The following is a 23,811-nucleotide window of genomic DNA, read 5'->3' as shown; positions in this document are numbered from 1 at the left end:
GATATATCGTACAAATCACCGCCTAGGGGTTTCTAGTTGTAGTCTGTAGTAAGCGACACCCTGTGATTAGCAAAAGGAGTTAGTAGATAGACATATATCCCGACACACACTACTTACACTCTCCGTCCACTTCACCACAGCCTTCTTCTGTACGAGAGCTATAAGGCATTTGTTTACCTTGGCTTGAGGTAGATCTGGATGTTTGACGATATCTGGTGTACGAATACCATTACCTTGAGGAGTAGTACATTGATGCTTCATAAGTGCATGTAGGACACTAGACATGGCATTTCTTAAGGCTGGTTGTGAACCTCTGTATTCTAAAGGCAGTGAATCTATAACGCTATCGACAAACGCCTCCCTTTTCTTACGTAGCTGTACACTGACAACTTTTGGCTTTGGTTTGAGTGGTTCTGGCGAGGGTTCTGGTTCATGTGCTTGTGTTTCGTCTGCGGGATTTGAATGATTTGAATGAGATTCTTGTGGGACTACTTGTGTATCGACAGGTGTAGGTTCTCTGGGTTCTCTGGGTGCCATTGACTGTTGTAATTGCGCTGTGAGTTCATTTACCCGGGCAAATGATTCATCTGTAGGCGCTTCAGGCCAGTTGATACAATAAGCATTCAACTTCAATGACCACAGCAAACTACCAAAGCCGTGATTGAACTGTGATAAGGCATCGTCTAACTCGACTAGCTGCTGTGTGCTGCTTATAATTCCATCCAACTCATCAGATAAGTCTGTCAGCGCTGGTGTAAGGAATTCCAGTGGATGGTGATCTTTGCTAGTAATATTCAAGCTGCTGCTATTATTTGAATGCTTGAGCGCTCCACTGCTAACTCTCCTTAACGGTGTTTTGATGGACATGTTGGTGGTTCTACGCGTCGACGCGTCAACAAGCCCAGACGCGTCTTAACCCACAACCACCATGTCGTTAGATACTCTAATCGACGCCTTCACCGATTCGCAGAAATCCCTATCAAATCACAAATCAAATCAAATCAAGTTGCGTAAATTCCACCTGCAACTCCTTAGAGATGCTGATCAATCTGGCTACACTGCCTTCGTGAAGGCTTTTATTGGCTCACTCACCCGTATAATGCAATTCCCAAAGTCTAAATCTTACGCTGACAGGGTCATTGCTTTTGCAACCACTTATCTCTCGTACGCATCTGCCAAGGATCACGAGGAGAGACATCCCAACGGCGACAACGACGACAGCAACGACGACGACGACCATCTCCTCGAATCTCCCTCCTCCGTCCTCTCTTCCGACATCCTGCGCCATCTCTTAAAAGGCTTCTCTGCCAAAGACAAATACGTCAGATTTCGCTGTGTGCAGATCTCCAACCTGATTATAAGCCTACTAGGCGCTATGGATGAAGACTTGTTCGATTCTCTCTTGGATTCTCTTCTCGAGAGGATGAACGATAAGGAGACAAACATCCGCCAACAAGCCACTCTTGCTCTGTGCAAACTACAAGCTTCAGACGATGACAGTGGTGCTATAGCCAAATCTCTCAATTCTGCAATCACATCTGATCCAACTGTCGCCGTAAGAAGAGTCGCTCTCATAAACGTTTTCCCCACTCCCCTCACAATCCCCGCCCTCCTCACACGCGCCAGAGACATCGATCCTGTCACCCGCAAGTCTGTTTTCGAAGGCTCCCAGCTTAGTGATGCTTTGAAAGATGTCCGCAGTATCCGCCTGAGCCCGCGCGAAAACCTCATTCGCGCTGGCCTCGGAGACCGTGATCCAATCGTCCAAAAGGCCTGTGCCGGTCTGTTATCGACGTGGGTAGACAGAGCCGACAACAATCTCCAGCTGGTGGGTCGTGTGGTGTGCATAAGCAGAGTCACTCCCAGCTAACAATAAACTTTCTACTCAGTTTCTAGAATATTTCGACGTAATAGACTCACGCGTTGCAGAAGATGCACTGCTCGCTCTCTTCACACACCGGCCTGACATATTCCACGCGGTGCAGCTAGACGAGGGTGCGTGGAGTGCGCTAACGCCAGAGCACGCGCTCCTAGCGCGCGTCTACGTAGACCACTGTGTAGCGTATGAGGACTATGCGAAGCTAGAGATGCTTCCCGTAGTGACAGCTATGGCGTTCCACATGCAAAGTGCGTACAACGCGGTCGTAGCGCTAGCGCAGCCCGACGACGACAGCGACGAGCACACAGATCGGCTAGTAAATGCGAATTTTGTGCTAGGTGAGCTACTCAAACTAGCCATCAACCTCGACTATGCAGACGAGATGGGTCGGCGGAAGGTGTTTACGCTCGTACGCGCCCTCCTCAGCTCACCCACCCTCCCCGAGCAGCTGGTCCCTATTGCGCTCGACATCCTCGCTAAGCTGTCCGCATCAGAGCGCGATTTTCTACTTCTCTCTGTCGAACTCATCTCGGAGCTGCGTGACTTGCGCATTGCAGAGGAAGACGAGGAGGACGAGGTGGGCGATGGGGCTTCGACAATAGCAACGCCCGCTAAACCGCGTCCTGCCACTGCGCGCATTCTTAATGACGCGGAACTTGCACATAACGGTGAACTCGACCTGCGTAGTTTGGCAGTAGTGATAGGCATGCTCGAGCGCGTCAACAGCTCCCTTATCGAAAATAGCGCTCTGGGCGGTATACTTCCCGATCTCGTTATCCCCTCGGTCAAGTCGAAAGACGCGGCTATCCGCGAGCGCGGCCTGCACGCACTCGGGCTTGTCTGCCTACTAGCTGACACACTCGCTATTGGCAGCTTCCAGATGTTCATGAACCAGGCTGAAACCGCACCCGAGCCACTCAATATGCATTCGCTCAAGGTCGTCATCGACCTGCTCATGACGCACGACGTGTCCCTCTTTGCGGACAAGGGCGGTCTTGGTGTGAGTGGAAAACAGTGCGTGCAGATAAGCCACCCCCTCTAACAAAACCCAGCTCGAGTACATCAACCACTTCCTTCTGCGCACCCTCGACGGTCACACCGCCGAATATCAGGCCGTTTCTTGCGAGGGTGTGTCGAAACTGATGCTGTCGGGCATGATAACGGATGCGAGTGTGAGTTTGACATGGAGTTGAAGTGTGACCATCCTCACTAACGCCCTCCTTTCAGCTGTTGCGCGGACTGCTGTATGTATACTTCAGTCCGGAAGTCGGTGACAACCAAGCTCTGCGGCAGTGTCTGTCGTACTTCTTCCCCGTCTACGCCTACAGCTCAGCACACAACCAGACAAGGCTCGCCGAGATAGCGCTTATCGCCATAGGCGACCACTGGGATCGTGATAGTGACGAGCAAGCGGTGGTGACTGTGGCGCAAGTAGCGACGCTCTTGTCGGAATGGACGGATCCGCGCCACCTTGTTGGGATAACGGGTGAAGCCAACTCACCTGAATCAGCTACAAATGCACACCCCCACTCCCTCCTCCAGCAGAGGCTCGCGTTCGACACTCTCAAGGAGCTATTCGAAGTGGAGGTGAAAGAGGACCGGAAGGCCCTAGTGCAATTCCTTATGAAACTGTACATACCTGGACATACACCCTTGAAGGATATCTGGCTTACGTGTAAGCTGGCCGAGACAGTGCAGGAGCAGCGTCCACTGGCTGATGCATTGTCGCGTAATGCCCTAGCTCGCTTCCTGACCACCCTTCACAAGCAGTTCAAGGCCCTGGGAGATATCGATACCTCCGACGTTGAGTACCACGAGTATCGGGAGAGCCTCAATGACGTGTATAAACAAGCGGGCATCTTCCAGGTCGAGGACGCAACACCGGTGAAGAAGGCACCCCGCACTAAAACGGCTCCCACCCCGCGCGCTGCCTCTAAATACGGTGATAGGTATACACCCGGTTACAGGAAGACGGAGAAACAACAACCTAAACGCAAAGGTAGCCAGCATAGCTTATCGCAAAGCGTTAAAGGTCGCTCGAAAAGCACGAAGAAATCTTATAGCAGTAGCGACGAGAGCGAGCCAGGCATCATCAGTGAGGAGGATAGCAGGGCCAGCGATAGCGACGATACGGCGAGCGCGGGTAAAGGCAGTCCTATTGCTAAACCTAAATATAAACCTAAACCTAGAGATAAAGGTGGGCACAAGAAAGTTGACGCTCCTTCGCCGTCAAAACGCACTCGCAACCAGCCTGCCAGATCTAGGAGTCAGAGTAAAGCTATCGACTTTAGCGACAGCAATGACGATGAACCCGCGGCTGACGACTCAGAGGATGAAGTTGCCAGCGTGCTTTAGAGGATTTGCTCTAGATGTTTTATCTTCTCTTTCCAAGTCTCGTTCCATGTACTAATACACACAAGCCGTAAATCTCAATAACAGCAGTCGAGTGAAATATAAAGTAAATCAGTAAAACATAGGTGAAGAAGTCGTTACAAGCGTAAGTACAAAGCGTGAATGCGTGGATGCGTTAATGCATCAAAGCAATTAGAAGCAATCTACGCAAACTCTCTTTTCGTATCACCCTTGTTCTCGCGAGCTGCACCTTCAGCCTGCTTGCTCTTGTCACCAGTGACGGCACCGCCGATGTTCTGTGCCTTGCCAGCAACATTGTCGACGGCACCCTCTCCATACTGCTTGGCAGTTGCAGCCTTTTTCTCGGCTTCGCCGGAGGCATGTTGTTGGGTGCCGCTGTGTTTGAGCGATTCGTTACCGAGGAGGTTGCCTGGAGTGGTGTGAGTATGTCCTTTTGTGTGCTAACGCAACAGTCCCCCACTCACCCGCTTGTTCCTTAACAGAACCCATCGTTGAGTCGTAGTTTGCGTTCATTTTGCTTGGTTCTGATGACATGTCTGCGTGTCAAGTAAGTATCGGATGAGTGGCGTAGCTGCACGAATTGGTGGTGTAGATCAATCATGTATTATAATGTTTAATCACCACCAATTCCATCAATTACAAACTTACTATGGAGGTTGTTGTTCGAGAGAAAGAAAAGCGGGCTTTTATATTGATGTAATGAAAATTATCACGTGCAAAGTGGCCAACTTTGTTGAGATGCTATTCAACGAGATGGATTGATCTGTGGCATTAAAGGCTTTGCTCTGTTTAAAATCCTTTTTGACTTGATGCAGCTTGTAGTACATTCTAGTTACTTTTCTGTGTCTTGGAAATCGAAGACGACATGGCAAAGACACAAACATGCTTGAGGTAACTTCTACGGCGATCAATACATTACAACGCCTCTAATTATTCATTTCGATTTCCTCTGCATCAGTCGATGCGCAGATAGCGTCGATCGTACAAGTCGCTCTAACCTTTGAGTACTTGGGAGTATTCTACTATAACATTAATCAAGCATCCGCATCTAATAATTTAAGCGACACTTTCTGTAGCGTTAACACCGCGACACAGCTGGATTCATTAGCCCGTGTGATATAAATCAGGAGCAAGAACAGTCATCACAAAGTATTGTAGTTATCATTATGTGCGTATATTAGCGTTTTCAGTGCGTTCATTACATAACTAATAGGTATGGAGAGCTACACGGAAATTTAAGCGAAGTCTCTCTTGGTTTCGCCCTTTTCTTCACGAGCAGCACCTTCAGCCTGCTTCTCCTTGTCACCAGTGACAGCGCCACCGACGTTCTGAGCATTTGTTAGCAGGTATCGAAAAGCATGAAACACCAACACACCTTCATCTTGCCTGCAGCTGAGTCGACCATGCCTTCGCCGTATTGCTTGGCTTCAGCCTCCTTTCTCTCGGCTTCACCTTTGGCATGTTGCTCTTTACCGGCCTTGGAGTAGTCTTCAGAACCAACGGCGTTGCCCAAGGATTCCTTGGCAGTGCCGACGGTTGAGTTCCATTGTGCGTTGGTCTTGCTTGGGTCGGATGACATGTTGAGTTTTTGAGTGTATGAAATAGACTTTAATATATTCCACCTTTTATACGCTAGACATGGAGTAATATTGCGTCATCGATCAATTACACCTTCGAGTGGGATACTCCTACGGTACTCCAAAATTCATCACTGATAAGTTTCAGCGGCGGTACGAGTCCCATCTCCGCGGCGTTGTGGGAGTTGCGCGTCTTTGCTGGGTGGTCACGCGGCGAAGATTCGTCCAACATCACATACGTCATATGCATCATAGCCAATTCCGCTCGGCAGGTGCGATAAGCGGATAAGGAGGAGTGATGAAATGGCAATGCAATGCGTGCTGTTGCGCAGACGTGCACCGCTGCCGGTGCTTACTCAGCGGAGCAGATATTCCGAAGAAGCAGATATTTCGAGAAGAATGCTTACTAAACAGGGAAGAACTTCACCCTGCACACCACACATCACACAACCACCATGGCCACTATGAAATCAGTTGTGATAGACACGCCGAACGACGTTGCGAACAGCAGCTCTGATCTCAAGATCCAGGTCACGCCGCAACCCGCTCTCAGCGCGACACAGGTGCTTGTCAAAGTCGTTGCGTTCGGCGTGAACCGCATGGATCTGCTCCAAGCAAAGGGTATGTATCCGCTGCCGCCGCAGGCGCCCAAGACGCTCGGTGTGGAGTTCTCGGGCGTAGTAGTCGACGCGAACCAGAGTGCTGAGTGGAAAATCGACGACGAGGTGTTTGGCTTAGCTTATGGCGGGGCATATGCCGAGTATATAGCCGTCGACGCGCACATGATCCTGCGCAAACCAACCCACCTCACGCACGTCCAGTGTGCGGCTATCTGCGAGAATTACCTCACTGCGCACCAGGCTCTGTCGACCATAGGACGTATCAAGGCGGGCGACGATGTGCTCATACATGCCGGCGCGAGCGGTGTGGGCATGGCTGCTATTCAGCTGGCCAGACATTACGGCGCTAGGCGTGTCTTCGCTACGGCTGGATCAGACGCTAAGATAGACGCTGTCAAAGGTCTCCCAATGGGCGCTACACATGGCATCAACTACCGCACGCAGAGCTTCGATAAAGAGGTGCTGGCTCACACTGATAACAAAGGCGTCGACGTCATCGTCGATATGGTCGGTCAGTCTTACTTGAACGCCAACATTAACGCTGCCGGTAAAGATGCACGCATCGTCCTCCTTGGCGTTATGTCTGGTATGGTCGCCAGCGAGGTTAATGTAGGACCTATTATCTTCAAGAGACTCTGCATACAGGGCAGCACGCTCAGATCTAGGAGCGCAGAGTATCAGGGAGACCTCCTTAACGACTTCAGAAAGGCAGCTCTCGACAAAGTCGGCAAGGACCTCGAGTTGAGAATACACAGCGTGTTCAGCTGGAAACAGATCGCACTGGCGCATGACTGCATGGCGGCTAACGAGAACACGGGCAAGATTGTCGTGACTGTAGACTAGAGTGACTAAAGCGACTAAATTGATAAAACGCTTAAATTAACTTATTCATCCTCCATGACGTCGTTTGCGATAGTGTCCCAGTGCAACAATGGGAGCAGTCGATGGAGGCGAGGCGATGGGCTAGACGCGGCGAATGCTGCGATACCTGAGTGCAACATACACTGTGAATACGACCAAGAGGAGTTTGTGGTGCGTATAAAGCAGAATGGAAGAATAGTGGCGACAATAGCCCACACTATCACTGAGGAAGGAGAGCTGTACATGCGGCAGCACCTACTCAGACAGACTGTGCACTCGTACTCTGTCGCCGTGGGTGCTGTATGTGGCCAAGGCAATGGCAGTGGGGAGGTGTTGTCGCTGCAGCTGCAGCCAGACGGAATCGGAGACGAAAAAGTGAAACTACATTGCATTGGAAACGAGATACGCACACCTGATCATAACGTAGTTGCACTGTACTGCGAACGCAGAACTAGGCTGGGATTGCACTTGCACACCTACTTGCAGACATCGCAGCAATGCTACGTTCTCCCTGCTTTTATTCTGCTCGTTGCCGCGCGTATTTTCACCCGCGTCGTCTGGTGCAAGCGCCTCGACGGGCTGGCCGAGCGGCACGATCTCATGCAGTACGACAAGCGGCTGGGGATGGTGGTGAATGAGCAGGCACCAAGTAGGTGAGGGGTTTAGCGTGATGTCAAACTGACGTGCAGCAGATAGTTTCTAAGAGCATTAAGGTTACATGAAAAGCTAGAGTATAGGTAACGTTACGTTGCATTTGCATTGCAGTGATATGTGTTGTGTGACTAGCGACAATCGACTAGCCGCAGCCATGATCATCCACCAGCTGCTCCGGCAGGGTTGAAGATCATACCCTGAGACTTATGATATTGAGTGAGATCGTACCGCTTAGCCAGACCATCAAGATTCCTGCTCCACACGCAGCAGTGTTTAGCCTGGTTAGCGATGATAAGAACGAATGAGGTAATCGGGGAAACCCTACTATCGTCGAGGATGGATATCTGATGCTTAACGCGATTACCTGCAAGTTGTCCTCTAAACAAACTACCGCGCCTGCTCTCAAACACTGCATACGGGTGCAGCGCGCCTTGTGATCTGATCTGTTTGATGTGATGAGACAGAAAAATTTCACACTTAACTCCCACTCACCCTGCCCCCGACGTAACTGACGGGGGGCATTTTCCCACATGCGAGCTCTAGTGGACTCTTGTTAGACAGGCGAATGTTGGCATCGCTTGGGAGGATGTCCAGCTCCTGCTCCACGAGGTCATCACGTTTACTACACGATAGAGGTAAGCGCGTGATAGACAAGTGCAGCACTGCTATTTCTTCGTTGTTCTGCAGTATATCCACTCGCATCGTATCGATCGTATCGCTCAGCATCGGCGTGGCGTGTACGCTCATTTGTATATCAGGAGCGTATGCAGTGAACGGATCGAAAGCGCTAGATGAGGACGTATATATGTTGACTGAAGGTGCTGTTTTCAGCGTGCTGCTGCTGCTGCCGCTGCTGCTAGCGCTTCTACTTATTTTGTTTTCTTAGTGGCGACTGTTTCAGGCGAACCAGGTGATAATGTCCAGGATGAATAAATGAAAATATTACAATGTTTTAGGTAAGGTTGGGTGTTTGAGTAAGACACACAACGCACAACGCTCGCACATGACTTATCATACGATAGCTATGCTTGCCGCGACAATGACCAAGGCAGCGAGTGAGATAGGGAGGGTATTCGAAACAGCAGAAGAGTGATTGCCAGAGGTAACATTAGCGCCACGGCCCGCTCCACCGCTGCTCACTTTACCACCACCGCTGCTTACTCTACCACCACCGCCTCCTTTACCACCACCACCTTTCCTTCTCTCCAAAGAAGGAGTTGCGAGTATATTCTGCATATCCGCATCCACATCACCCTCTACTGGCTCATCTGTGCTTCTCTTGCTTCTCTTAGAGTATTGGGTGCTGATTGGGCTAGTAGGCAGCATGTTTGGTTGGCGACTAATGAGGTACAACGGAGCCAACTCGGAGCCGTCAAAGTCGTAGAGCTGGAGAGCCTTTATATTCTTAACGGGATCATCGAATGGGAGGTATTTAACGAAAGTGTGGTTGAAACTGGTTGTGCTGAGTATGTTGCTGCTCGCTGCACATGGATCCTCAACTTGAACGCGACCATCTGCAGAGAAAGGAGTAGTCTTAATACCTTGCATATCCTCATGATCGTAAAACTCATATCTACCGTGCTGCCAAGTGAGGACTGCTTGTATGCATTGTGGATGAGTTGCGTTTGATCTGAACTTGTAAGAAGCTTCCTCATAGTAGCCATCTTCAGTAAACGAGTAGCTCGTTCCTGTGGTGTTTGGGATATTGAAGCTGTACTCTTGTGGCGTACAGAATCCTTCACCTGTCTGTACACCGCCAGAACCAGACGACCAGGTACCGTAGATATCCTCTTCTGCCGCGTATGCTGGTGCGAATAGTGCCACTGCTGCTGCTGCTGCTGCTGCTCCCAATAATTTCATATCGCGTATTTTTAGTGTCGACGGCTCAGAAACAGAACGTAAGCGCACCTAAAAAGGGTTTTGGAATTTGAATTAAAATGAAAATAATAAAAACCTAAAATGGAATATATCGTGCGAAATAGTTTATGGTAGCTTATAATAGCTTATGAGAATCTATAACAATTGAGATTTGAAAAACTCCACAAAGTGCACGTCCTCTTTCATGTCCAAATTGAGATCGTCCAACTTGTTTCTCGAAAGCTGGCAGTCTTTTGGACGACTGACAGCAGCTGCACCTTGAGGCTCTTGAGTATCAGCGATTAATCCATTTCTTGGAATTCCCAGTATATCCGCAAAGATACATGCCATTTCATATTTCGTATAACCTTCTGTTGAAGTGTAATGGATAATAGGAGTGATATTGTCGGCACTAGCAACCCATTTTGACAAGGCATTCAACGCTTGAGCAACATTCTCAACGTGGGTTGGGAAACGCTTCGACAAATGCTCAAACTTCTTTGGAGCGTTCAAACTATCTTTAACGCCATCAATGAGTACCGTCACAGCGCTCTCCTTGTTGTTCTCTACTTTGCCATAAAGAACAGGGACTCTGACGACGATTGACCTTTGATTATTCTCATGCACTGCCTTCTCGCCAGCCAGCTTAGTCTTGCCGTAGAGATTGAGTGGGTTTGGTGTGTCAGTGACCTCATATGGCGGTTTAGTGCCGTCGAAGCTGAGTGATTTTAATTGAGCAATTGAGTGGATACCGACAAATACCCCCACTTACACGTAATCAGTGGATATATAGATGAGTGCTGCCTTTACACTCCTCGCTAAACCAGCCACGTTTGCTGAAACAGCCACGTTGAGGTGCTCCGTCGCTGCAGGATCATTCGCTGCGACATCTGGACGCCTTTCAGCAGCGGCGTGGATGATTACATCTGGTGAGTGATGCTCTACGACACCCTTCAACTCGTCGTGATTTGTGATATCGCATTTGATAACACCTTCACCAACTCTACTATAACCCAATCCTAATACTTGGACAGAGCTGTCCGCGCGGAGGTTGTGCATAATTGCTCTGCCTAGCAAACCTGTTGCGCCTGTAACGAGTACTTTGATCATGATGCGATGATGAATGACGTATTCCAAGATATTTGATATTCATCGCGTCATTCACTTTGTAAAAATTTTCACTTTAAAGTAAGAAATGTATTTGAATAAAATGAATTGTTAGACGAGTTTCTCAACATCTTTAGCTATTTCACTTGGCTTAGACATGGATGAGTATCTATTGACGACATTTCCCTGCTTATCGATGAGGAATTTCTCAAAGTTCCACTTGATTCTGCCCATCATAAGCTGTGGCTTCTTTTCTTTAAGCCATCTGAAAACCTCATTCGTATTATCACCATTGACGTCTGATTTCTTGAAAAGCTGGAACGAAACACCGTGATTGATCTTACAGAAGTTGTCAATATCGCTGTCACTGCCTGGCTCTTGTCCACCGAACTGATTGCAAGGGAATCCAAGGCTATTTGCGTCGTGCGTCGTTAGCGGGGATTGACAACGACGACGTCACACCACTCACACTACCAATCCCCTGTCTTTGTAAGCGTTGTGCAATTCTTCAAGTCCCGTGTACTGTGGCGTGAAGCCGCATTTGCCTGGTGTGTACCACGCTTAGAACCGTGTGATATAACCGGTGACATTAACTCACTCGCTGTGTTCACAATAAGCACGACCTTATCCTTTAAACTATCAAACTTGTATTCTTCGCCGTTTGGTTTCTCTGCGCTGAGATTGTAGAATTCAGAATTTGACATGATTGTGTGGGAACTAGGGGTCGTGGGATGCGAGAAATGAATAAAAGTCCGTGGAATATATTTGTTCATATGTCGTATTTGGCGTGTGTGCCATGAAATTACAGAGATTGCTGCAAATCCCTCTCTAAACATCTTGTTACGTAAGATAAACCAAGAAGCGTAAGCTTGATTCTTCGAAAGCCTAAGTTGGGTTCCGGGGCGGGTGATTCTTAAATTTAACATTGAAAGCAGGATCAATGAGCTTATCTATTATAGTGGGAGAGGTGAATTTTTCTCCAAAGTGACCTTGTTTTAGTTGGTCCCAGAAGCAGCGGACAAAGCCTATTAGAATATCTATAAGCGCGTCTATTAATACAATGTATGCTGTTAGTAAATATAGAAGTACAAGTACATGTCAACCTTAATGCGACGTATCGCTGTCTGTGTTTTTGTGAGTGTGTATTTCAGTGAAAATATTTGGGTAGGTATCCGTATTAGTTGTGTGAGTTGTATGTGTTGTATGTGTCGTGTGTGTCGTGTGTGTCGTACTCGAGCTACTTGAGCTACACCTACTACTGCCACCGCCTAAACACCTTGAATCAGCATTGTCAAGCCGCCGTTTATCAACCCAGCCATTGACATCCCCACATTCATCACTCCCACTACTCCGAACATTTAGACTCCCATTGAAAGTTAAATTCCCGTCGAATTCATGCCGCTCAGTTCCCCGTGGTCGACTAGCGCTGACAGAGAGGAAGGAGGGGCGTCTCTGTCTATTCCGCGACTTTCTAAGCCCGAAGCAAGTCATAATAGCGTTGAAGGTGTCTGGTTGAATAAAGAACAAGAGGAAAGCCCAGAAACCGGTCAAACCGAAAGCGAGGGTGGGGCCATCGCTGAAACTCCCCCAAGCGTCGTTAAGCGTACCGCTTAGTACAACCACCGTAGTGAGTGAGTAGACGAGGAAGAGAAGTATGCGACAACCGAGGACAACGTCGATTGATGTTTTCACGTACACCAAACCGTGCTGACTTGAACGGAGTTTGATGAGGAGAATAGCGGTGAGTATTGCCAGCACCAGTATCAGACACATTAGTGCCAGAGTGAGGTTGGTAACGACTTTATTCAACACACTACCATTGTAGTCACAGAAATAGGGCGTTCGGATGACTAAATCTGGGTGTGGAATAGTGCGTGCTAAATAAGCGATGAAGAATGGCATACTCAACACCCAAGGAACTAAAATCAAGATAGTGTCTGAGATCTTGGATAAAATTTTAGCGAGGCGAGTACTGAGAGCGGTGTTAACGCTTATGAAAAGCCTAAAGACGACAGTAAGGGTTGTGCAGGTGTTGGCTAGCATTCCTGTCATTCTGTGTGGAAATGTTTAGCGAGATTACCGAAATCACCCGAGTGGACTAACCCACCTGATACTGGAGTTAATGATGCGTATTGAAGGGGGGATTTGGTGGGTTTGGGAAGTGAGGTGACCGGTGTACAATAGAATAGCATCTATCCACAGCGTAAAGCTGAATATCAAGTAGAAGTTGATAATAACCCCGTTGTGATGTATGGAGCGGGAAATGATGGTGAGGAGGAGTAAGAAGAGGTGTCCAACACTACCTGAAATCTGTACAACGTAATAAGTTAGTAGGTAATCCAAAGATGCTATTTCATCGAGATTGTACTGCCGTGTCATGCAAGAAGACCGAGAATTGGGCAGCCGATAAATTAAAATACATATTTAAAATATATATTTAAAATATTTTACCTTGTACAATTAAATAATCAAATTTTAAATGAATAATCTCACGCCTTGATCGATTCCGCTGGTTCAAACACTACGACCAACAAAACAAGAAAGATGTCAGCACCAGCAGCAGTACCACCATCCTGGAAGGTATTATATATATTTTATACTTATCTACCCCACTCACACTCCCCAAGGATCTCGGCAAATCAGCCAACGACCTCCTCAGCAAGGATTTCCCAATCAACGGCACTCAATTAGAAGTAAAGACCAAGACCCCTTCAAATGTCTCTTTCAAGGTTTCTGGTCTCCGTGACTCAAAATCTGCAAACATCAACGGCGACATTGAAGGCAAATACGTTGATGCTTCCAAAGGCGTCATCTTCACTCAAGCGTGGACCACCTCAAATGTCCTCAAATCTCAATTAGAATTAGAGAACAACATCGCAAAGGGCCTTAAGCTCGACATTCAATCTTCTCTCCTTCCTCAAGGCGGTGGTAAGTCTGCACTCGCAGGCGCCATTTTCAAGCAACCAGGTCTCCACGGCCGCGCCTTCTTGGATGTTTTCAAGGGTCCTACTTTCACCCTCGACTCGGTCGTCGGCAAGGACGGTTTACTCGCTGGTGCCGAGACTTCTTACTCGGTTCAAGACGGCAAGATCAGCAAATACGCTGCTGCTGTTGGTTACTCGGCCCCTGAGTATGCTGTCACCCTCCACGGTCTCAACAACCTCAACGTCTTCGCCGCTTCTTACTACCACAGAGTCAGCCGCGACGTCGAAGCTGGCGCCAAGGCCATCTACGACACCAAGATTGGTCCTTCCAACGTCAACCTCGAAGTCGGCGCTAAGACTTACCTCGACAACGCTGCCTTTGTCAAGAGCAAGATTAACAACGCTGGTATCCTCGCCCTCGGCTACACTCAAGCTCTCCGTCCAGGCGTTAAGGCCTCTTTCGGTCTCGCTCTCGACACCCAACGCCTCAACGACACTTCGGCTGGTCCTTCAGCTCACAAGATCGGCGCTGCATTCACTTTCGAGTCTTAAAATTTGAGATTATTATCAATCACCAATTTCATGTCATGATCATATCCTATAAATGATGTTCTTTTGAATAGCTCTTTATCGTGTCTCTTACAAGTTCCCCTGCTAATGGCCCGTCTAGTGCTTGTAAATTGGATCCACCTTGTACATGTCCGTCTTGACATTGGTGTCCACCTTTTCATCTCCAAAAACACTACCGACATTGTACATCTTGCTCTTGACAGGTATCTCAAAGCCATCATTCTTGTCGCTCAGACTGAGGTACTCAATTGCCTGTGAAGGTGCAATGTCGGTGACAGAAGGCGCCTTACCTGCCTTGCCAGCGTTACCCTCTTTACCCTTCTCCTTCTTCTCCCTCTTATCTCTCTTGGGCTGCGCAGCCTGCTTAGCTTGCGCCTTCTCATCACCCTTGCTAATAGTCGATGCCACCCTGCCGTCTGGGATTTTTATCAGTTCGTATGTGCCATCTTCCTTGACAGCATCCACAATAAAGTAACCCTTTCTCTCGAACTGGAAGCGATCGCCTTTGTTGAGTGACTTGATGTTAGAATCGGTGACAGCATCCGTGACGAATTCTGTGACAGGAGTGAGGAAATCGTCTAAGTTGTCGCTTTCCTCCAAACGAGGTTTGTTGATGAGATAATCGTAGTCCATCAGCTTAACGCCAACGAAATCATTCTTAGCGGACAACCACGTCACCTTCTTCTTAGTCTTCTTAAAGTCACCCTCCAAGTGCAGATCGAGGGTGAGTCCAGTGACCATTCCCTCACTATTTACCTCCTTCGCCTTAACGAAAGCGTTACCCCAGGCCATCATGGTGATTTCTTCGCCATCGGCGAACGACTGTGCGTCTTCCTGGTCCATGTAAACCTCGTTAGAGAAAGCAACCTTCTTCGTACCGAGATCATTGTTCTTAGCATGGCGAGGAAGCTCCTTGTATTCGATAGACGATGGGGCGCCATTCACAACAGCCTTTACGAGATGCTTTTTCTCGCAAGCTGTGAAACGTGGAATGACGGGATCAATACGCTGCTTATTCATAGACCAGATCTGGTCCCATTGGAGGTTGACGACGCTCTGTGATGGACCCTGTAGAAGGATGAATTCGCGCAGTGTATCGACAGTCATACCTCTGCGCAAAATACCCCTAACAGTAGCGAAGCGAGGGTCATCCCAACCTTTCACACTACCAGCTTCAACGAGTTTACCCAGTTTGCGCTTAGAAAGTAGAGTGTAGGTGAAGTTCATTCTTCCAAAGTCCCAAATTTCAGCTCTGCGCATGGAGAGCGTATCGACGATCCAGTTGTACAGTGGATTACGCTCGTGGTATTCGTTCGAACGAAGTGCATGGGTCACACCCTCCACGGAATCTATTATCGGCATGCAGAAGTCGTAGAGTGGGTATACCTTCCACTGCTTACCCGTGCGGTGGTGGTCAGCGTGTGGCACCACTCTGTAGATGTTAGGATCACGCATCGTGCCTATATCGCTTGCATAGTTGATCTTAGCGCGAAGGACCCAGCGGTTGCCTTCTTCTGTACCCTTGCTCATCTCCTCAAAATGCTTGAGTACCTCATCGACTGGCATATCGCGGTGCTTTGAAGGCTGGCGGTTGAATCTCTGTGCTTTGAGCTCCTCTGCAGGTGTGTCGTCTGCGTATGCCTTACCGAGTTTGATAAGCTCGATAGCCTTGTCGTAGAGGAGTTGAAAGTAGTCGGAAGTGAAGGTAACCAGCTTAGATGTGATACCCATCATTTTGAGATCTTCTAAAATCACGTCTTGGTACTCTGTGTCCTCTTTGACAGGGTTGGTGTCATCGAGTCTGATGCGCAGCGTGCCATTGTACATCTTGGCAAAGTAGTCGTTGAGCATAGCTGCCTTTACGTGACCAATGTGCAAGTATCCAGAGGGTTCTGGTGGGAAACGAGTGACAACCTTGCCTTGCTCTGCGTTCTTCAAACCCATACTGAAACCACCAGAGGCCGTCTTGGTAGACGCCTTCTTAGACTTGGCTGCTGCGTGGGCTTGCAACGCTGGCTGAGCGAGAGTGTCGAAGAAGGAAAGGAATCTGACAACATTTTGGTGCTGATTCTTCTTGAGAATGCCGAGAGCGAGTGATGAGGCTTAGAAGCACATTTAGCGACGTGCCACGACTACCTAACCGCACTCACACTTGATTGAACTCCAAATAGCAAAATCAGCAACAGTTGGTGCGTATCCAACGAGGAACGCATGGAGAAAGAGAATATCATCGAGCTTGTTGAGTGATTGCGTCAGCTGAGGGAATGATTGCTTGGACATAGCCGCTGCGTCGCTGACATAAGCCTCGACTAAGCCCTTGTCCTCCGACTGGCCTGAGATGTTACCAGCGTGGGCCAAGACTGAAAGAATAGTGTGGAGATCAGTGACTTGGGCGCCATCTGCGGATTTGAAGGTAGCCGCTTTGGCGTCGTCGCTGAAATCCGTGTGTACATCTACATGGGAGTACTCGAATGGGGAGCACGCAGGATCAGCGTTTGTGGATAGATAATGGGCTATACCGATAGCACCATATGGAACATCCTTCGTTGCTGTTGGAATTATCAATTCAAATGACATTTTTTGGTCTTCGATCTTCTTGAATGCAGCGCAGCCAGATATTGCTCAGTAAAAAGACAAATAAATCTGTGAAAATTCTTTCTTTTGGCTACGGCGTCAATCTTGGTACATTGGGTGATCGCGGTTTGTTCACCTTCCCGCACGCGTACTTCACGTTGAAGATTCTCCCGCCGTCCAAAACACACGCACTCATACAAACTAAACTGAGTTCTCTGCCATTCGCACACAACGACTTTGGTCTGAGGTTTTGGTTGTACCTCGATGCTATTGGTCGGCAGGATGGATACGGCTTGAAGCGGATGAATGTGGCGGAGTTGCCTCTGGTCGTAATCACGCCCATAGCTTTCACTTCAAAGAAGGCTGTAGTGAGGAATAGACTGCGCAAGCGGATTCGTAATTGTATCACTTCCGTTGTACAGCAGTCTATGGTTACTGCTCGCGGTGGAGCAGACGATCTTATTCTCAGAGGTACGTGGGGTTCTTCGGTTATTCCAGCTACTTACTCACTCGCTCGCTCCCACACAGATTGGACTTACGTCTTCTATCCATCCATCGTCCTCGAGAATGGCGATGTCCACTCAAATGATATCGATAGGGCTATGATTAACGTCCTGAAGCATGCTAGGAATGTTGGGCTAAACAACACTTTAGCCGTGTACAAGGAGAACGATGTCGATATCGATAACATGGATGACGTCGATTGATAAGACGTACGCGTAAATTCCTTACCTCTTTCATTCTTCCTCTTTTTAATTAGCCCTCTACGCGCTCACCTTCCTTTTCCGGTCATTCGAGCTAAAATTTTAGGCTAACTTTCCTAACCGGGCGAATCAGAGCGGTTGACCAAGTTCAGTGAGGACCTACACAAAACTCTCAACCAACACTATACACCCTGAGAGCTGGTTTCTCAGTCCTTCTGCCCACAAGTTTACTCACTAATCATCCTCTTGTTTCACCTTATTCGCCTGGTTGCGACGCAAATAAGCACACTACGCATTACACACTACACACGCTACATAATGCCAGCTATATATTTGGACTACACAAAGCCACACGCGCAACAACAGCCTACACCCCATCTCGCTGATCTCGGCTGGTTCGAGCAGATGCAGATGCAGTTTCAACTACCAAAACAAGAGTCGATGTTTAGACACTGGGAGAATCCGTCTCTGCCTATTGCCGGGGTTAACATGGTTCCTCGCGGAGTTTTGAATGAGACAATCGCCAGTGGCAGCAGTAGCAATGAGGATGACGATGTGATGCCCCCATCCATTCGTGTCAGAGATTTCGATGCAAACAAAGACAAAAAATTGGCCATAGACGGCATGAAAGTGCTGCCAATAACAATCTCAGTATTCGTTTTCGCCGTGCTGCTCATCGCCTTTGTCTCGCTCATCAAGTGCTACAGACGCAGGCAAAAGGCCAAGAGCGAAGCGATGGAAGTGGAGGACGAAACAGTCGGTAGCTCGTCAAAGACCTCGCTGTCGTCCGGTAGTTCTTTCGACGATATTAAAGCGATGGAAAATAAGCACACCAAGGACATGAAAGATATCCAACCAATCCATCCAGCCGTCCTCGACAAATATACTACCGCTCCCACCAAGATAACAAATTTGAGACAACTCCAGGCCATGCAGAAGGAGTCGCAGAGACAAGCACCAACAATGCGTCAATGGACACCGGGTAGCTCTCCTATTGCACCACCAGTTAAACCGTGGACTAATCACTTACCTATCAAGGACAAGCGCTCTCCTAAACAGAGCAGTCCATATCCGATAGTAAAAGATAACGAATTGCCGGCTATCCCACAAGATGCTTTCACATCTCCCAACTTTGCCTCACATTACGCTTACTACTCCAGTCCGCGTGCAGGTGTGGGTAGAAAAGGTCGCACTTCAACTAGGCGTTGATTGGTTCTTTTGACTTGATCCAAAGTATCACTATCGTTAATTTATTTCTACATTGTCAACCATACATACAAAATATCACAATTTACTTTTGCTGTGTCTCTACCTCTTTTTGAAGCTGCTCAACGCGCTTCACTGTGTCGTCAATCCTCTCGAACTGGTAGGGAAATCTAGCGTTGTAGAGGAAAGGGCGCAAGTCGAAGCGGTTGTCATCTGGTGAGTAGCTTTCCTAGAAATGGAGTCAGTTGGGAAGCCGTCGAACCACACCAACTCACAGCATGGTACGACGGCGTCAATGTCGTCATCTTGTGTCTGTTGCGCGAATACTCGAACCAGAACTTCTTCACCTTCTCGGCGATCTTTGCGTGTCCAATTAGCGCACTGAACTCACACAATAGCAAGCAAGCACCCACCTCGGCTGGCGCCATGACATCTTTCCACTCAGACAGCAGCTTGGTGAACATGCTAAATGGACCACATTTCTCTACCTTGCGCAGTCTACCGAACGCGGAGAGCTGGTCGTCTGAGCGAAGAGTGTTAGCAGGGACGGCTCTCGGCTGTACACTCGCACGCACACGTCATTCCCATGTCGGCCTTAGTATGTTGTTAGTGTGTGTGCAACACCCGCGCAACACCTACCTCGTCCGATTGCACGTAGTTATGGGTAATAGGCTCGAGTTCTGCTGTTGGAGTGGCGTGCAAGAATCTAGAGGTGGTGGTCTACTCAGCACGACACGCTAAAACGCCAGCTAAACTCCAACTCACCCTTCAAGTATCGGAAGGTCGAATTCGTACTGCGCCCAAGCGATGAAGCGCTTCAAGTCAGTCTTGCTGATGCTGCCAATAGGGTTGAGGTCCGCGCTCGAGCAGTCGTATTTGGTGAGGTAACCGCGCAGACTGAAGTACATTTAGTTTGGCGCACAGAGCGCTAAGCACAGCAACCACCCACCATTCATCCACATTGCTGCTGGCGAGGACGAGCAGTCCGCCGACGCGGCCGCGCACCCAAGGCAACAGCTGTGCGAAGAGATATGAGAGCAGCATACGCAGACGTGCCTGTATATTCTGCAGAGCTATGTTCTCCGCATAGCTGCCGCCGTGTGCTCTGAATTTCGGTTTGTGTCCCGTAGCTAACCCAAAGAGGTCTCGTATAGCACCAATCACAGCGTCCATGTTGATGTCGACGTGGTAGCTATGAGGGGAGTTAGTAATTTGGATGAGACAGCGCCATTGAATCAAATAGCTAAGCAAAGTACCCACCTGCCGATATCGTGGGCGAGATCCTTGGCGCGTTGGCGTGTCTCGTCGCTGCTATTCTCCGTGCCCATGTAGGAAGTATAGAAGATTCTGTTGCATAGCTCGCGATGGTCTGCGGGGACATACGTCGAGTGATCGGGTTCGCCAGTGATGCGTCTGACGTCAGCGAGTACGTGCTGTTCTGGGGTGTGTCTCAGCTTCTCAGCTCGCAGCCAAGCAAGCCACGCGCAGAAGCCCAAGCACAAACTCACCGTCGTTCTGACAGGCCTTAACAACCAGGCGACACATTGAGCTAACGATGGTAGCCGAAGCGCACGAGTCAATGCCTCCGCTCAGTGCGAGGAAGTAGCCCTGCGTGCGCGACCTGCGCAGATAATCCCACAGCCAGCAGGCGGGACCGAGACTAACAAATGAGGAACGTCAGTTGTCTGCGTGTGTATTTGCATGGGCTCGGCTAGCATCCCCACTCACGCTATTTCTTCTTCGGGGCGGTGTATAGTGAGAGGAGCGGGCTGGGAAGGTTGAGCAGCAAGAAAATTCTCGCCTACACCGTAGGATAGAGCCTTAGGGACGTGTACGCGTGGAAGTGCCCCACTCTGTGCTGCTTGCAGATTGCGGCTGATGGAGGTGCGGCGCGAGCGCACGTCTTCCATATCCACAGTGGCCGTGACGACATCTACGTCTGTAAGAGCGAATTGAGGACCCTGAGCAACTACCTCGCCGTTCAACACTATCATGGCACAACCATCGTAGTACAACCTGTCACCGTCGCAGCCGCGTTGGTTAGCATACAGGTAAATACCACCAAGCTAAGCGATGCGTTAATTTAGCTGTAGGTGTGGTACAAGATACACCCCCTGCTCACCTTCAGTGTAGCCTCCTTGATCGGCTCCATACGTCTATTTAGCTTACGGAGCTCATGGTGGCTTCCGGAGGAGTTGGTGAATATCTCGACACCATCCAAACCCATATTGACGTGTGGAGCTGCTGGAGTGAAGAGCTCCTCGCACAACTCAACCCCGACGCAGGTATCGAGCGTTGACAAGACAATGTCACCAATTGGAACAGTAGTCTGCTGGGTAGTTGATTGTATGATGCGCGGTAAGAAGAAGTCCTCCGTTTGGCGGTGTTTCAACCACGGAGAAAAGTGTCTCAGTTCGCGGTAATTGCCGTCATTGGCCATCCACATCTTTGGACGAATAAGAAGAATCTTGCCATCATTGATAATAACTCTGGCATTGTAAGTGACGTTCTTATGTCTAAGAGGCATGCCAATATCGCAAATGATGCCATGTGTGTGGTCATCTTGGAGTAATTTGGCGAGAATTTCCCATGAGTGAAGGATAGTGTCACCCTCCAAGTAATGATCCAAGCAGCCATAGCCGCTGTAAGAGGAAAAAGTAGAAGAAGAAAGATAAGCAAGTGGATAACGAAATCAAACGCGTAGTAGACCCACGTAATCTCAAGCTCAGGGCCAACGCGTAGAGAAGCACCGCGAGATTTAGCGACTTTGATGCTCTCAAGGATTCTTTCGTAATTTCCCTGAAAATCCAAAGCCCATTGGTTAAGTGAGCTGAGTGAGATTGGTGAGAATATTTATACGAAAATGAAGCCGAATTTACCAGCTAGAGGATGGATTAGAAATGATAGTAAAAGGAGTAGATTCTCACGTAGCCAGAGTGATTAGATGCATTTGGTGATCCTGGTTGAACACGCACTACCAATCAGCATACAGAAATGACATTAAAATTGAGTACATCGTGGACAGTTTGGGGGATACATAGGCCACCTTCTTCAAAGATAATTGATTACCAGAAAGATTTAATTAAAATTGCTGGATTTGATAGTGTTAGTAGTGTGCTTGGTGGGAGAATGCGCAATTCTAACACCAGTCACAGTTACCAGCATTCTGGAACACCTACGCTTATCTTAAACCACCTTCCACTCTCCCCGTCGTCACCGATTACCAGCTATTCCGTTCAGGCGTAAGACCTGTCTGGGAAGATCCCGAAAACATAAAAGGCGGTAAATGGATTCTTAGGCTTAGGAAAGGTATTGTTGATCAGCTCTGGGAAGATTTGTTACTTAGTATCATTGGTTGTAATATGGTTGACGATATCAATGATCTCTGCGGAGCTGTGGTTTCTATAAGGGCAGCAGAGGATATTATAAGTGTTTGGATTAGAAGGGAAGATCCTGATTTGGTTAATAGCGTTAGGTGGGGATGTTTGAAACGTATTAAACATCATTAACACACCAAACTAGAGATTCAATATATAAATCTCTCAACCAATCGCCTTCCACGTTAGAAATGCAATTCAAATCAAATTCTGGTTCGTTTTCATCGTTGAAACACTCCAAACTCTAACAAACACACACAGAATCATTGCAAGACAAAACCCCTCAATTAAACACACCAAAATAATTGATTCTTATTTATATTTTACACCTTTTACGCGTTTGACACGTTTTGTTTACACCCTCTCTACATCACCCATGAGTCATCACCTCGCCTTCTCTCTTGCTGGCTTAACTGGCTTAGGTGGAGCTATGGGCTTCATTAAGAAAGGCTCAAAGGCAAGTCTTTTCGGTGGTCTTTTAACTTCGGCTGCATTTGGTGGGTTAGCTGTCGGTACTATCTGCTGCTCTAATCAATCACAGCTAGTAGCGGCTACTTGATTCAACAAAACATGGACTATGGCTTCGAATCTGCTTTAGCTGCTTCTGCTTTGCTGACTGCCTCTTCGATTGGCAGAGTCAGAGCAAGCGCTTTACCTAAGATGCTTACCGCTTTAGGTCTCACCAGCGGTGCGTACTACGCCTACAAAATAAAGCAATTTCAAGATGGTTTTTAATCGACAGCACACAAGGCACACAACAACATGTAAAACATTAATCTATTCATCTTGATTGCTATTATTACTCCTGTAGTTTGCTCTATTGCTTTGGTTATTGCTAACGTAAGTGCCCTGTATAAGTGATAAAGAGAAAGAGTATATTATCAATATGAAGTAGACCTTCGCAACAAAGCCGCTGAGAAGGACTAATCCTGCAAACACCTTCTCGCGTCCCCATATCTCCTTGGCGGCTGTTATTCTATCCATCTCTGTAAGATCCTGATGTGCGACGCCACCCCAGCCTTTCGTGAGGTCGCCTACATCCGCCCGCCGTCCATCGTGAGGCTCGTCAAAGTACCAATGCTTGAAGAAAACAGCTGAGTAGATTGATGAAATAATATGATCAATTGCGAACATGTTCGCATATAATAGCGAGTTGGTTGGATTCTCCTCTGTAATCTGCTTCAATCCCCAAACAAAGCCAGCGAGTGTACCAACGCTATAGAGGTACATGGTGCACTGCGCAAATGTACCACCAGTGAATATAACATTAACCCCATAAACACCAGCGACCTTGTTAAATAGCGCAAATGCTGTTATTATCGTACAGCCTGGATGCTAAAGTCAGTGCGCCGAATAAGACAAGCACAGTAGAACGAACCCAATTTGATATCCAATCCAAATAATGTTTTGAATATTGGTTTATGTATTGGACTTCTCCTCGCCAACAAATCTAATCCATTTCTTATCATCGTGGTGCAATTGCAAGCCATCTTGCGCTACCATCTCGCCATCTTCATTACAACCATCA

The 23,811-nt window shown here is 48.2% G+C and overlaps 18 protein-coding genes across 18 annotated transcripts; 7 read left to right on the top strand and 11 right to left on the bottom strand.

The window, feature by feature from the left end:
- Positions 1-15: 15 nt before the first annotated feature.
- On the bottom strand, positions 16-867 carry J056_000853 (DASH complex subunit DAM1; the record flags this gene model as incomplete). Its single annotated transcript, XM_009270481.1, has 2 exons — positions 16-60; positions 118-867. 2 exons carry the CDS (start codon positions 865-867, stop codon positions 16-18), a joined length of 795 nt encoding a protein of 264 aa, XP_009268756.1.
- A 61-nt stretch (positions 868-928) lies between these two features.
- Positions 929-4,234, top strand: J056_000852 (Condensin complex subunit 3; the record flags this gene model as incomplete). The annotated part of the gene is made up of 4 exons (XM_009270480.1): positions 929-1,828; positions 1,890-2,879; positions 2,932-3,051; positions 3,107-4,234. 4 exons carry the CDS (start codon positions 929-931, stop codon positions 4,232-4,234), a joined length of 3,138 nt encoding a protein of 1,045 aa, XP_009268755.1.
- Positions 4,235-4,434: 200 nt separating this feature from the next.
- Positions 4,435-4,786, bottom strand: J056_000851 (uncharacterized protein; the record flags this gene model as incomplete). Its single annotated transcript, XM_009270479.1, has 2 exons — positions 4,435-4,661; positions 4,717-4,786. 2 exons carry the CDS (start codon positions 4,784-4,786, stop codon positions 4,435-4,437), a joined length of 297 nt encoding a protein of 98 aa, XP_009268754.1.
- Positions 4,787-5,487: 701 nt separating this feature from the next.
- On the bottom strand, positions 5,488-5,831 carry J056_000850 (uncharacterized protein; the record flags this gene model as incomplete). The annotated part of the gene is made up of 2 exons (XM_009270478.1): positions 5,488-5,580; positions 5,628-5,831. 2 exons carry the CDS (start codon positions 5,829-5,831, stop codon positions 5,488-5,490), a joined length of 297 nt encoding a protein of 98 aa, XP_009268753.1.
- Positions 5,832-6,284: 453 nt separating this feature from the next.
- Positions 6,285-8,013, top strand: J056_000849 (Quinone oxidoreductase PIG3; the record flags this gene model as incomplete). Its single annotated transcript, XM_009270477.1, has 3 exons — positions 6,285-7,277; positions 7,374-7,959; positions 8,003-8,013. 3 exons carry the CDS (start codon positions 6,285-6,287, stop codon positions 8,011-8,013), a joined length of 1,590 nt encoding a protein of 529 aa, XP_009268752.1.
- A 109-nt stretch (positions 8,014-8,122) lies between these two features.
- On the bottom strand, positions 8,123-8,711 carry J056_000848 (uncharacterized protein; the record flags this gene model as incomplete). Its single annotated transcript, XM_009270476.1, has 2 exons — positions 8,123-8,407; positions 8,457-8,711. The coding sequence occupies 2 exons, from the start codon at positions 8,709-8,711 to the stop codon at positions 8,123-8,125; spliced, it is 540 nt and encodes a 179-aa protein (XP_009268751.1).
- A 264-nt stretch (positions 8,712-8,975) lies between these two features.
- Positions 8,976-9,824, bottom strand: J056_000847 (Protein rot1; the record flags this gene model as incomplete). Its single annotated transcript, XM_009270475.1, has 1 exon — positions 8,976-9,824. One exon carries the CDS (start codon positions 9,822-9,824, stop codon positions 8,976-8,978), a length of 849 nt encoding a protein of 282 aa, XP_009268750.1.
- A 153-nt stretch (positions 9,825-9,977) lies between these two features.
- Positions 9,978-10,931, bottom strand: J056_000846 (Methionine adenosyltransferase 2 subunit beta; the record flags this gene model as incomplete). The annotated part of the gene is made up of 2 exons (XM_009270474.1): positions 9,978-10,539; positions 10,594-10,931. The coding sequence occupies 2 exons, from the start codon at positions 10,929-10,931 to the stop codon at positions 9,978-9,980; spliced, it is 900 nt and encodes a 299-aa protein (XP_009268749.1).
- Positions 10,932-11,039: 108 nt separating this feature from the next.
- Positions 11,040-11,632, bottom strand: J056_000845 (Glutathione peroxidase; the record flags this gene model as incomplete). Its single annotated transcript, XM_009270473.1, has 3 exons — positions 11,040-11,340; positions 11,398-11,473; positions 11,527-11,632. 3 exons carry the CDS (start codon positions 11,630-11,632, stop codon positions 11,040-11,042), a joined length of 483 nt encoding a protein of 160 aa, XP_009268748.1.
- A 400-nt stretch (positions 11,633-12,032) lies between these two features.
- Positions 12,033-13,307, bottom strand: J056_000844 (uncharacterized protein; the record flags this gene model as incomplete). The annotated part of the gene is made up of 2 exons (XM_009270472.1): positions 12,033-12,981; positions 13,036-13,307. The coding sequence occupies 2 exons, from the start codon at positions 13,305-13,307 to the stop codon at positions 12,033-12,035; spliced, it is 1,221 nt and encodes a 406-aa protein (XP_009268747.1).
- A 165-nt stretch (positions 13,308-13,472) lies between these two features.
- On the top strand, positions 13,473-14,404 carry J056_000843 (uncharacterized protein; the record flags this gene model as incomplete). Its single annotated transcript, XM_009270471.1, has 2 exons — positions 13,473-13,508; positions 13,556-14,404. The coding sequence occupies 2 exons, from the start codon at positions 13,473-13,475 to the stop codon at positions 14,402-14,404; spliced, it is 885 nt and encodes a 294-aa protein (XP_009268746.1).
- A 114-nt stretch (positions 14,405-14,518) lies between these two features.
- On the bottom strand, positions 14,519-16,999 carry J056_000842 (putative glutamate--tRNA ligase, cytoplasmic; the record flags this gene model as incomplete). Its single annotated transcript, XM_009270470.1, has 2 exons — positions 14,519-16,524; positions 16,573-16,999. 2 exons carry the CDS (start codon positions 16,997-16,999, stop codon positions 14,519-14,521), a joined length of 2,433 nt encoding a protein of 810 aa, XP_009268745.1.
- A 23-nt stretch (positions 17,000-17,022) lies between these two features.
- Positions 17,023-17,703, top strand: J056_000841 (uncharacterized protein; the record flags this gene model as incomplete). Its single annotated transcript, XM_009270469.1, has 2 exons — positions 17,023-17,467; positions 17,525-17,703. 2 exons carry the CDS (start codon positions 17,023-17,025, stop codon positions 17,701-17,703), a joined length of 624 nt encoding a protein of 207 aa, XP_009268744.1.
- Positions 17,704-18,018: 315 nt separating this feature from the next.
- Positions 18,019-18,909, top strand: J056_000840 (uncharacterized protein; the record flags this gene model as incomplete). Its single annotated transcript, XM_009270468.1, has 1 exon — positions 18,019-18,909. The coding sequence occupies one exon, from the start codon at positions 18,019-18,021 to the stop codon at positions 18,907-18,909; it is 891 nt and encodes a 296-aa protein (XP_009268743.1).
- Positions 18,910-18,991: 82 nt separating this feature from the next.
- J056_000839 (Glutamine-dependent NAD(+) synthetase) lies at positions 18,992-21,856 on the bottom strand (the record flags this gene model as incomplete). The annotated part of the gene is made up of 13 exons (XM_009270467.1): positions 18,992-19,135; positions 19,182-19,265; positions 19,320-19,429; positions 19,482-19,500; positions 19,546-19,612; positions 19,672-19,803; positions 19,856-20,098; positions 20,167-20,344; positions 20,415-20,566; positions 20,635-20,972; positions 21,029-21,548; positions 21,620-21,736; positions 21,834-21,856. 13 exons carry the CDS (start codon positions 21,854-21,856, stop codon positions 18,992-18,994), a joined length of 2,127 nt encoding a protein of 708 aa, XP_009268742.1.
- Positions 21,857-21,900: 44 nt separating this feature from the next.
- On the top strand, positions 21,901-22,588 carry J056_000838 (Eukaryotic translation initiation factor 4E type 3; the record flags this gene model as incomplete). The annotated part of the gene is made up of 4 exons (XM_009270466.1): positions 21,901-22,011; positions 22,062-22,381; positions 22,429-22,496; positions 22,545-22,588. The coding sequence occupies 4 exons, from the start codon at positions 21,901-21,903 to the stop codon at positions 22,586-22,588; spliced, it is 543 nt and encodes a 180-aa protein (XP_009268741.1).
- Positions 22,589-22,659: 71 nt separating this feature from the next.
- On the top strand, positions 22,660-23,018 carry J056_000837 (UPF0136 membrane protein YJRC; the record flags this gene model as incomplete). The annotated part of the gene is made up of 2 exons (XM_009270465.1): positions 22,660-22,780; positions 22,825-23,018. The coding sequence occupies 2 exons, from the start codon at positions 22,660-22,662 to the stop codon at positions 23,016-23,018; spliced, it is 315 nt and encodes a 104-aa protein (XP_009268740.1).
- Positions 23,019-23,060: 42 nt separating this feature from the next.
- Positions 23,061-23,752, bottom strand: J056_000836 (Inositol phoshorylceramide synthase regulatory subunit kei1; the record flags this gene model as incomplete). Its single annotated transcript, XM_009270464.1, has 2 exons — positions 23,061-23,611; positions 23,662-23,752. The coding sequence occupies 2 exons, from the start codon at positions 23,750-23,752 to the stop codon at positions 23,061-23,063; spliced, it is 642 nt and encodes a 213-aa protein (XP_009268739.1).
- Positions 23,753-23,811: the final 59 nt, after the last annotated feature.

The sequence above is a fragment of the Wallemia ichthyophaga genome, assembly GCF_000400465.1.
Source record: "Wallemia ichthyophaga EXF-994 unplaced genomic scaffold scaffold12, whole genome shotgun sequence".
Lineage (NCBI taxonomy): Eukaryota > Fungi > Basidiomycota > Wallemiomycetes > Wallemiales > Wallemiaceae > Wallemia > Wallemia ichthyophaga.
The sequence above is the reverse complement of the archived record's forward strand: the minus strand, read 5'-3'. Positions and strand labels throughout refer to the sequence as shown.